General features: G+C 50.5%; 1 protein-coding gene across 3 annotated transcripts in view; it reads right to left on the bottom strand.

Moving 5' to 3' along the window:
- Positions 1-1104: 1104 nt before the first annotated feature.
- SPAG1 (sperm associated antigen 1) overlaps positions 1105-12180 on the bottom strand; it is a 64648-nt gene continuing 53572 nt past the window's right edge. For all 3 annotated transcript variants that reach the window (XM_084803063.1, XM_084803064.1, XM_084803062.1), the window contains exons 16-19: positions 9550-9679; positions 3372-3536; positions 1951-2319; positions 1105-1858 (exon numbers count right to left, since the gene is read on the bottom strand). In XM_084803063.1, coding sequence (XP_084659189.1) covers positions 1727-1858; positions 1951-2319; positions 3372-3536; positions 9550-9679 — 796 coding nt within the window. In that variant the 3' untranslated portion in view covers positions 1105-1726. The remainder of the gene's footprint in view (positions 1859-1950; positions 2320-3371; positions 3537-9549; positions 9680-12180) is intronic.

The following is a 12180-nucleotide window of genomic DNA, read 5'->3' on the forward strand; positions in this document are numbered from 1 at the left end:
ACATGGATGAATGGGATTTGTCATCCGTCCCTGATGAGGATCTACTCGGAGAAATGTCACGCACGAGGTGCCTGCAGTGTTGTGTGACCAGCAGAGTGCACTTGAACAAGCTGCCCATGGCATCACAGATGATAACGATCTTAAGAGACTGCCATCATGTGTGCATGGCAACAGCCCGTCACCCACTGTTACAAAACTTCACATTACAAAAGAGAAAACGTGTATTTACGGCCTAGAGAGCCAACTGCAGCAGGTTTTCACTAAGAACAAAGGAGAGGATGCCTTGGGGAAAACTGGCCGAGTTTGAAAGGTACCATTTACCCAGAGTGAGTCTTAAATATTCTTAAAAAACAAAACAAAACAAAACAAAAACGATTTAATGTATGTGAGTGCTCTATCTGTATGTGCACCTGCATGCCAGAAGAGGGCATCAGATCACATTATAGGTGGTTGTGAGCCACCATGTGGTTGCTGGGAATTGAACTCAGGACCTTTGGAAGAACAGTCAGTGCTCTTAACCTCTGAGCCATCTCTCCAGCCCTAAGTATTCTAAGTATAAAAGATGAGATATGAAAATGGCGTTACTCTTTCACCTTAACCTTCAGAGGAACAACAAAATACCCCTGAAAAGAACCGCTCATGGGAGACAGAAGCCAGTGACCATGCACAGGTCAAGTCAGACTTGGATGCTGAGGACTCACACACCAGGAGGCTCCTGGCCATCTGACTCCAATCTCTGTAACCTGTATACACAAGGCACAAAGGCAGACACTTGGGCATACAAACATTAAATAAATAAGGGCCTGAATGCTTATTGTATAGGAAATATCTTTAACCCAGAAAAAGGAGCATCCAATGGCTTTTTCACTTTAGTTTTTGTTGTTGTTGTTGTTTGTTTTTGGTTTTTCAGGACAGGGTTTCTCTGTGTTATCTTGGCTGTCCTGAACTCTGGTTTATAGACCAGGCTGGCCTTGAACTCACAGTGATCCACCTGCCTCTGCCTCCTAAGTGCTGGGATTAAAAGAAGAAAAGGAATAAATATATATCCAATAAAGCTGAAAACAAAGGGGCAGGGTGACAATTCAAATACAAATGCAGGGTGAATTTGTTTCGTATAGTTTTATTGCTTACAGGCAATGTAGAAGGGAAAGTCACATAGTAAAAAATAACAGGACTTTTTGGCAACTTTTCTTTTTATTAGGCAATGTTTGTTTTCATATTAGAAAAAATAACTTCCTTGTGGCTCTAAATTAATAAACTAATAATGGTCTCATAGACATAAATGTTGCGATTCATTTCAATTGACGGTAAGCCACTATTCCACGTGGGTTTTACGTGTGTCTGAGTGGGGTGGGAAGTGATGTTATCACCACTGTTAACATTTGTTTAATTGTAAAGAACTAAAGAAACTCATTCCTGTCACATCTGAAAGGGCTGCCTAGGCAAGGAAATACACTTTAAGTTTTAACAGGTAGATAGATCATTAAAAGAAAATGTGTATTATAAATTAGAATGTAATTTGCCACGTTCTGAATATAGTTATAAAGGTGCTGGCTCTAGTACAGAAGAGAATATTTACAACAAATAAAAATCAGATTGTAGAATATACATATTCTAGATATAAAAATAAGTACGTCTGACGGTCCAAACAGGGATCCTTGTGGGTGTGGCTTACACGCAGCTCTATCACAATGCTGGTGGAAGCGTCAGGATTCAGCAAGCCGTGTCAGAGCTCATACTGCCTTCTCAGGGCCTGTACATCCTCTGCAGTGAAACAGCTGGCCTGTGTGTCTGACAGACCATCAAACAGCTGCGCCATCTGCTCCTTCTGGCCTTTGCTAAGTAGTGTCAGCATCGTCTGGAAAAGGGGAAGGCACCGTGAGCACCACCAACACTTTCAAAGTTACAGCACTCAAACCCCAGGCTCCTCCCAGGCGCGTGGCTGCTTACCTTAAACCTCTCTGCTTTGCTCAGGTACAGGAGATGCTCATACACCAGTGAGGGGTCCTTGGCCACAAGGTGACTTTTCAGTGACTGAACGAGGAGGAGGAACGTGTCCCCTTCCAGTTTGTTACTTAGCAATGCTGGCAGATCTTTGGGCGCAGTGATGGCTAGCAGGTGTGCACAGGCCTCTTCGTCTCTCCTGGCGCTCATAGCGTTTAGGACCTGTCCGAACTCATAGGCACTGCCAGGCTTGGAGACCTCGAGTTTTTCAGAGTGTTCTGCAGAGCCTCCGCCTCCAACTCCCTCCGTGGCAGGCAGGGAGGCAACAGGGGCCTCTTTGGGTCTCTCAGGCTCCTCATCGCTGCTCTCACTCACCTTCACAATAGAAAGTTATACCGAGTCACGACAATGAATACCAGTCACATACACCACACGTTTCTCTTAACGATGGGGGCTGAGAGCGACACACAGTATTTCAGTAAAGTTCTAAGTGAAAATAAAAATCTTAATACGTTACAAACCGAAGGCCCATATCGTTTTTTTCTACGCTCATGATTAATTTTACATTCATTTTCATTTCTTTATATATAACAAAGTGGGCCTACATCTTTCATGTCTCTTAAAACAGTCTTTTCTTGCTTAAAGGGGAAAAAGTCATTGGTTCTCACTTGTTGCCTCTTAGTGGAAATACAGACCATAAATGGGATATTAACACTCGTGGATGCACAGGGATCTATGTCCTGACATTCCTCACTAATGGCAAAGCAAATCCTGCGGCTTTCTAGAAGTCACAGGAATCACAGAGGTAGATATGATAGCCAGGCTCTCTTGGAGAAGCCAGATTATTGAAGAGTTAAGAGAGGAGGAGGGAGGGAGGGAGAGAGGGAGGGAGGGAGGGAGGGAGGAGGGAGAGGGGATGGGAGGAGGGAGAGGGGGCGGGAGGGGGGAGGGGGCGGGAGTGACAGTGCACGCCTTTGGTCCCAGCACTTGGAAAGCAAAGGCAGGCAGATCTCTGAGTTCAAGGCCAGCCTGGCTACAACGTGACCAAAACAAAGCAACAACAATAAATAAAATAAGTCAGACTGTTAAGGTTTCCACCAGGTGTGGTTTGCAGGGGTGAAGAGAATTCCCTGCCGACCTCTGCATGTCCACCCTGAGGAGACAGCTCTGGCGGAGGGCTCGCAGGGCACACACCAGGCAGAGGTGGCAATGAAAACAACTCCCCCACACTGGGACAGCCGCTGGCCACGTCCCATGCTGAGGAACACAGTGGCCAATGATACACAATTTGTGTCTTCATATCTGGCTCAAGTTTTCATTGACAATTAGAATAAAAAGGGAAAAAACTCCCACAGAGCTCATGGGATTCAGGCTTAGACTGTATGAAATCCCGGCGGGTGCTCTCAAAGAGGATGAACCGCGAATACCTCTTGGACTTCGATTCTCCTCCTCTCCCTTCCGTGGCTGGGAGGCGCTGTGCCGTTCTGAGCGGCAAGGTGCGGGGCTGGCTCCTGCAGCTCTACCTTTGACTCCCCTGAGTTTGCGTTTAGGAGGAAGGCTTGACTGGGGTCAGCCACATTTTTCTGGCGATTCTGAAAAACGCGACAACAGAGGATGGTTGGCATAATTAAGAGGCTCCTGGGTTAGTGTGAGTGACTGTGATGTCCCCAGCATGTGCCATTCACACAGTGGGTGTGTGGGTGAGTACACAGCCCCGGCCCTAGCTCCTCTGGAGGCTGAGGGAGCAGAATGGTTTGAGCCCAGAGGTCCAATGCTCCCTGAGCAACAAAGCAGATGAAATCTACAGTAGAAACTAGCTTTCTCAAGGCTGCGGCAAGGGGTGAACAAAAGAGAACTCGTAGCAGGCACGGGAGGGTGGCTTGCCCAATACTCTAGTTTCATAAAACCTTCCAACGTTGTTCCCTGTTGAAAATTGGTCGGCATCAAATCCTAACCTCACTTCAGAGTTGTATAAACCAGTTGGGGAGGTAGAAGAGGCATTGTGTGAGCGGAGCCAGCACCCGCCAGTGCAGCCATGTTCTACAACTACCACCTGGAACGCCTTTAGGCCAGATTGTGACATGGAGGAGAGCCATCGCTTTTAAATTCTGGATTTTTGGGGGGTGGGGGTGGGGGTGAGATAAGGTTTAGAGTTCTTCTGTGTAGCCCTGGCTATCCTGGACTTGCTTTGTAGACCAGGCTGGCCTCAAAAATCTGCCTGCCGCTGCCTCCCCAGCACTGGGATTAAAGGTGTGCTCGAGCACGCTCGGTTAAGTTCTTGAGATGCACGGTGGCAGCAGGCACTGGATGCTGAAACGGACACTGACGTGCTATCCCCGGGAGACTAGCTGTGACCCCACATTCCTTCTTCCTTCCACAGGGTACTAGAGCAAGAGGGACATGTTGAGAGATGGAACCTCAAAGCTGGGGTGTAGCTTACTAACAAGTTAAGCTGCTTGCAAACTCTAGCACATGCCCACAGACCACTTAGAGCACTCACACAGAGCCTCGGGGGAAAACAGACAGTGCACTCACGCAGAGCCGCTGGGGAAAATAGACAGTGCACTCACGCAGAGCCGCGGGGGAAAACAGACAGTGCACTCACGCAGAGCCGCGGGGGAAAATAGACAGTGCACTCACGCAGAGCCGCGGGGGAAAACAGACAGTGCACTCACGCAGAGCCGCGGGGGAAAACAGACAGTGCACTCACGCAGAGCCGCGGGGGAAAACAGACAGTGCACTCACGCAGAGCCGCGGGGGAAAACAGACAGTGCACTCACGCAGAGCCGCGGGGGAAAATAGACAGTGCACTCACGCAGAGCCGCGGGGGAAAACAGACAGTGCACTCACGCAGAGCCGCGGGGGAAAACGGACAGTGCACTCACGCAGAGCCGCGGGGGAACATGGACAGTGCATGTACACGCAGGTGTCCTAGATGGGGGAACCGCAGGTGAAAGGTTAGACGTGCAACGGGAGGGCAAGGCGTGGTGTGGACAATAGCTAAAAACTCATCCCTCTGAGACCATCACAAGCTGAGATTTACTCTCACAACAGCCCGCAGATAACTATTGACTCTCCATCTTAAAAGGGAAGAGACAAATTCAAACAACTGGACGTTAAGATGGCCGTGGCAGTCGTGCCCAGAGGTGAGTGGTAATCCCATTGACAGACCATGTCAAGGTCTGAGACAGGTCTGGGTGCTGCAGGCTGGGAAGTGGAAATCACTCACACAGTATTGTTACCATTCAAGAGTTTGCCGGAAGAGCAGTCTGGCTGGCTACGGGAGTGGTGAGAGATCAGGAAGCACTTGGAGAAGCAAACAGGCAGCGAGGGTGAGGAGGGGTGGGACAGGACAGCAGATGAGGCAGGGACGCAGGGCCGTCAATCCTCAGCAGTCACTTAGCAGCCCTTTTGTTCTGAGATGGGGATGAGGTGACAGGAAGGACAGCCTTGGGCCTGGTCACCTATGGTGACAATAACAAGCAACAACTTGCAAATCTGAGTTGTCCTGATGCAACAAAAGGAAGCAGGGCTTGAGGTGGACACGGAGGGGAGGGGTTTCCCTTCCCTATAGGTGTCAGAGAAGCAGAGGCCTGAAGAGAAAGTGGCTGGAGGGGAGGAGCCACAGAAGAGCAGAGCTTCCACCTGAGTGTGGCTCTGGCAAAAATGAAGGCAAGTGGCTAACAACCAGGTTGGGAGCTGGCTCCGTGGGTAAGACACTTGCATGAAGGCACGGGGGCCTACGTTTAGATCCCCTGGAAGATGCACAGCAATGTTTAGTAGTGATTGTCTAGTCAGGAACACCCGGCACTCCTGCAGGGAGCCAGGAGGCAAGCATGGGAAGATGCCTGCCTCTGCCTCCCCAGCACTGGAATTAAAGGTGTGTGGAATTAAAGGAAGATGCCTGCCTCTGCCTCCCCAGCACTGGAATTAAAGGTGTGTGGAATTAAAGGAAGATGCCTGCCGCTCCAGGAGGCTGCTGTACACAGGGGTGAATAAGAAACCCTGTTTCAAACACGGTAGAAGATGAAGACTAACAAGTGAGGCTGCCCTCTGACCTCCACGTGTGTGCCCTGGCACGCATGAGTGTGCGCACAGGAGGGGGGGGAGGGAGGGGAGAGGGGGAGGGAAAGGGGGAGGGAGAGAGAGACAGACAGACACAGAGAGAGACAGAGAAAGAGAGAGAGACAGAGAAAGAGAGACAAGGAGAAAGAGAGACAGAGAGAGAGAGAGAGAGAGAGAGAGAGAGAGAGAGAGAGAGCGCTGCTAACAACCTCACAGTGCTTTTAAGGAAATCACAGGGGCTGGTGAGATGGCTCGGTGAGTGGTGGGCTTGCGTCAGGTCCTACATGGTTGAAGGAAGAACCCATGGGTGACCCTCTGACCTCCACCTGAACATGGTGATATGCACACACACACAAAGTAAGTAAAAATGCAATAATACACTTTTTAAGAGAAGATGCAATATAGGGCCGGTAAGGTGGCTCCAAAGGTAAAAGTGTGTGCCACACAAGCCTAACACCTGAGCTGGGTCCCTGGAACTCACGTAAAAGTAGAAGAAGAGGGACAATGCCATAAAGTTGCCTCTGACCGCATCTGTGCTTTGGCACACCAACGTATACATAGTTTTTAAAGATACAGTATAATCACATGTTGTGTTAACATTCACTATTCAGAGGCTAGTCACTTTGATAGCTTGGGCCCCGTAGACTGCTATTGCTATAGACTTAAGTAGGGGCCCGTGCCTTACAGCTCGTCAATAGCAGGTAGCATATAAGCAGCCCCCATAAACTTGCAATAAAAGACAAATGTGCAGATGGTGATGGTTTCTTCTTGTAAAGAACTGGCGCACATACGTGTAAAGCCAGTTTAGAATAACAAGCTCTGAGCAGTTTGGGGACACAGGCATAGAACCTGCCACCTAAGGTGGCCTTGTGTCGTGGTCACAGTCCTGAGCACCTGAGTCCTAAGCTCTGACACATCTCATGAAAGCCTCAGCTTCAGCGGGAGGTGGTAATGGAGCACGCCTTTAATCCCAGCAGAGGCAGGTGGGTCTCTGTGAGTTCGAGGCCAGCCTGGTCTACAAAGTGAGTCCAGGACAGCCAAGGCTACAACAGTGAAACCCTGTTTCGGGGGTGGGGGGTAAAGGCCTTAGAAGACCTGGCATTAAGTTTACTTGACATGGACCTCAACCTGCTGAACAGATAGAGTGAAGCCAGAAGCCAAGCTGGAAAAACAAGCTATGTGGTCATAATCAAAGGAGAAAGCTGCTCCAACTTGGTATTATCCACCTGCGCCATCACAGGCCTTATTAGACAGAACTTCTGGCCTTCAGTCGGTGGGAGAGGCCAGCGGGAGGTGGACTTGCTCTAGGAGTAGCCATAGAGAGCCACACTGGCCCAAAGCCGCAGTGTTTAGTCAGTGTTGAAGGGGTCTCTGGAGCTTGGGGTGTCATATTGTCTTACTGCTGTGGAGGAAGGCCGGGCTGTTGGACAGACATAGTAAGTGTGTGCTGCAGCCACCACCGCCTGACCCAACAGCTGCATCTGGCCGCAGCCTGCTGCAGCCACCACCACCTGACCCGACAGCTGCATCTGGCCTGCAGCCTGCTGCAGCCACCACCGCCTGACCCGACAGCTGCATCTGCCCGCAGCCTGCTGCAGCCACCACCACCTGACCCGACAGCTGCATCTGGCCGCAGCCTGCTGCAGCCACCACCACCTGACCCGACAGCTGCATCTGCCCGCAGCCTGCTGCAGCCACCACCGCCTGAGCCGACAGCTGCATCTGCCGCAGCCTGAGAGGATGTGGGATCTAGAAAGGCCTGAAAACCCGGTGCTCACAGACAGCTGTTGAGCTGCTACACAATGCAACAAACCCGCCACATTTCCCGTTCCGTGACAAGCATGGCGCTAAAAGGGCACGCTCAAACACACCACGGCACAGCACTCCAACCTGGCCGTTCTCCGTTACCATGTGGGAGGCCTAGGAGGCAGGTCCTCCCACCCCAACTTACATCGCGCTGTCTCCCCAACATTACCTTTAAATAACCCTGAATTAACTCCTCACATTCAGCTACGGTTCAAATCTTCCCTCTCCCAATTCATAGCTGAACTTCAAACTGATAATGAGTCAGAATATATCCATATTTGGAGAGAGAAGAGAGAGTTCTGAGACAGGCAACGGGTGTGTCAGGTGCCTCCTATTCCAGTATGATGGCTTGTCCTACCAGGCAGCAATGTGAGCACTCCCAGGGGAGAGAAGGAGGAAAGAGGAGGAGGAGGAGGAGGAAGAGGAAGAGGAGGAGAGAGCGAGGCTAGAGGGCATTTAAGGAGCCAGTCCAGTGTAAGTCATCCCGTACCAATTATCCTTCTACTACTTGGGAGGCTGAGGCAGCAGGAGCATCAGCTTGGGGCTAGCCTGAGCTACATACTGAGCTCCAGACCACCTTGAGCTAGAGGGAACCCTGTCTGAATAAGGTCCCTCTCCCCCAAAAGATGCATTTCAGGAACTGTGTTCCCGGCAATGGGTCTCCCTGTATACATGTCAGGAAATGTACCCGGCAGTGACAAGTGTCTTATTTAGGGTCTGTATTGCTGTGAAGCGACACCACGGCCACGGCAACTCTTACAAAGGAACACATTTCATTGGGGCTGGCTACAGTTCAGAGGGTTAGTCAACTGTCGTCACGGCAGGAAGCATGGTGTTGTGCAGGCAGGCAGGGTGGGGAGCGGAGAGTTCAGCCGGCTGCAGAAAGTAAATGTCACACTAGACCTGGCTTGAGCAGCTGAGACTTCAAAGCCCACACCCTAGTGACACACCCACTCCAACAAGGCCACACCCACTCCAACAAGGCCACACCCACTCCAACAAAGCCACACCTCCTAACTTTTTTCCCTACACGTGAACACTCAGTGACCCATGTTTCTATGTAGAACAGCACCTGGGAGGTGGAGACAGGAATACCAAGTTCAAGGCTAGACTTTGCTGTCTAGCGGATATGAGCCCATCCTGGGCTACGTGACACCCTATCTTTAAATAACAGAAGGACAAAAAGGTTTGCACTCGGGAGAGAGAGCATAAGGAAAGCATATTTATACAAAGCCTTCTTTCTTCACATAAGGTGTGAGAAGAATGCCACTCTGTAGTCCCACAAGGGCCATCAGCTGAGCCAGCTCAGGGCCCCGACCCCTGTAAGCTTCTCTCTAGCAGCTTCCACTGGGTGGCTCACGCTCCACCTGGGTGTTTCTCCCGCCCCTCCTCCAACCGCGCCTAGTCCCTGTAGGGAACCAATGGCAGCGCTGGTGGCTGAGTTTTTGTTGTTTTGATACTATTTTTCCTTCAAAAGCTCCCTTTATTTACACAGGCACACAGCAGCAACACTCAGTCCCCGACGCCTTAGGAAAGCGGAGCTGGGAAACTGCAGCCAAAATGCTCGCTATGGACTGAGGTGGAGCTGGATGGGTGCAAACTGACGGTTCCGAGGTTTCTGAGCAGGTCGGTGTACACCAGCTTTCAATCGCACAGGCGTCATGGTCCTGACACACTCACGAAACCCCTCCATCTGTTCAGAGATTTACACACAGAGACAGAGGGGCCCCTCACCTCTTCGAGTCCTTTCTGGGCGAGTGCTAGTCTGTAAGAGGCTTTCACATTCTCGCCGTCGATCTGAAGCGCCTGGTCACAGTCCAGCTTCGCCTCTTCAAACTGGCCCAGCTTCAAGTAACAGAGAGCCCTGGCACAGCGCAAGGAAAGGCAAGGAAGCTGATGAGTGTATTGAGACAGCGAGCTGGGGCGGGGGAGGGGGAAGGTGAGAGGGGTGGGGTATAGGGTGTGGGTGGGGGTTGAGAGGGGTGGGGGTGGGGGAGTGGGGCGGTGGGGGGTGGGAGGATAGGGAGGATTGCTGCTTTTGCAGGGATCCAAGTTCAGTTCCCAGCACCTACACTGGGTAGCTTATATACTGCCTGCTACTAAGGGATCTGACACCTGCTTCTGACCTCTACACGCATGTATACATACCCACCCCACCCCCACACATATATCCACCTGACCCACCCATATATATATATATATATATATATATATACCTAATAAAAAATCTAAAAATCTCAAAATAGTTTCTGTAGCGTTTTTAAAAGAAAGCAAAAGTAGCTAATAAGGATCAAAATCAGATCTTTCTGTCTGTTTTAAACTAGAGTTGCTTCAGACGGTGCTTAATCCCTGCAGTCAGCTATGGTGCTCTCACCATCCCTGGGGAGGCTGCTGCAAACAGAATATAGCCTGACCCCAAAGGAGGAGGATGCAGCAAGGGGAAACAGGGAACTAAAACGAACATCTCTATTAAATCTGTAAAAAAAAAAAAGTGTTGGAAGCAGCAGCTGAGGCCACAGCAGATCCTGTGGAACAGAGCAGAGCGGGAGGCGAAGCAGTCTGGAGGCTTCGAGGAAGATGCGTCCATCACGGGAAAGGCAGGCATATGGGCGTATGAAGGGAGAAGGATCTTGCCAAGGCGTTGGGCTAAGAGGCAAGGACAGAGGAAAGGGACAGAATGGGGAGGGAGGCCAAGGACGCAGCCTGGCACAGCCTCTCCAGGGCAGAGGATAAGGACACAGGCTGGCACAGCCTCTCCAGGGCAGAGGACAGTGGTTTTGGTGAACTAGGTAGAGCAGTGTATGCCGGGAGTGGAGGGGTTGGTCTGGAAGACAGGGCGGGCCAGGTCAGAGGGCTCTGCTCACTCAGGCTTTACTCGGAGCCTAGCAGAAGCATGTGTGTAATAGAGGGCGATGTGAGATAAGGGGAAAGAAGAAAAGGCAGGAACGCTGCAGAGGGCGCTGCAGACCTTTCAGAGGAGGTAACAGGGGCCTAAGGCCTAGGAGTGCTAAGGAGGAACAGCCAGACACTGTGAGGGTTGCTGCCTACTTGGGAAAGACAGGCCAAGGGTGATGAGCTTCTCAGAGGAGCAAGGAGGAAGGAAGATCTTGAGTTCAGAAAATAGATCCAGGCTGGGTGTGGTGACACACGCCTTTAATCCCAGGACTCGGGTGGCAGAGACAGGTAGATCTTTGTGAGTTCGAGGCCAGCCTGGTCTACAAAGTGAGTCTAGGACAGCCAGGGCTACACAGAGAAACCCTGTCTTGAAAAACTAAAAGAAAACAGGAGGCACAAAGCACGAGGTGAGTGGAGACATATGTGAAGCAGGAACGGCTGGGCGGGAGCACAGATGACAAGAGACCCAGACCTTCCACAAGACCCGACAGCAGAGGGCAGCAGAGAGGAGAGGCAGGCTTTGGGCTCCGTGCCACTGCAGCCAAGGGCCACAGGGTCCCAGAGCCCCGAAAGCCATTCCTGCCCAGTGATGCAAAGGCTGACGGAGACGGGCAGAAACTCTATTGGATTTGGTGACAGTGTTTGGCCAGCAGTGACACAGAGGGAATGCGTACAAAGCCATGGTAGGAGCCCAGTGGAGAGTTTATCTGAGGGGCTGCAGGGGTCCTCGGCCGCTAACTGCACCTGACGCTCTGCAGGGCATCTGGGACCGGTTTCCGGCATCCAACGGGGCTTCACAACCCCAAACCCAAGTTCCTTGGCTCCAACACCCTCTTCTCTTCTCTGTGGGTACCATGCATGCACGTGGTGCACATGCATCCACACAGGCAAGTACTCACACATTTGTAAAAGAGACTACCAGAGGCAATCATAGAGTACCATACAGTATCATACAGAGGCTATCATACAGTATCATACAGTACCATACAGTATCATACAGAGGCTACCATACAGTATCATACAGTATCATACAGAGGCTGTCATACAGTATCATACAGTACCATACAGTATCATACAGAGGCTATCATACAGTATCATATAGTATCATAGAGAGGCTGTCATACAGTATCATACAGTATCATACAGAGGCTATCATACAGTATCATACAGTATCATACAGAGGCTATCATACAGTATCATACAGTATCATAGAGAGGCTGTCATACAGTATCATACAGTACCATACAGTATCATACAGAGGCTATCATACAGTATCATACAGTATCATAGAGAGGCTGTCATATAGTATCATACAGTATCATACAGAGGCTATCATACAGTTCATACAGTATCATACAGAGGCTATCATACAGTATCATAGAGAGGCTGTCATATAGTATACAGTATCATACAGAGGCTATCATACAGTATCATACAGAGGCTGTCATACGGTATCATACAGAGGCTGTC

The sequence above is a fragment of the Acomys minous genome (assembly GCF_964271855.1).
Source record: "Acomys minous genome assembly, chromosome: 12".
NCBI classification, from domain to species: Eukaryota; Metazoa; Chordata; class Mammalia; order Rodentia; family Muridae; genus Acomys; species Acomys minous.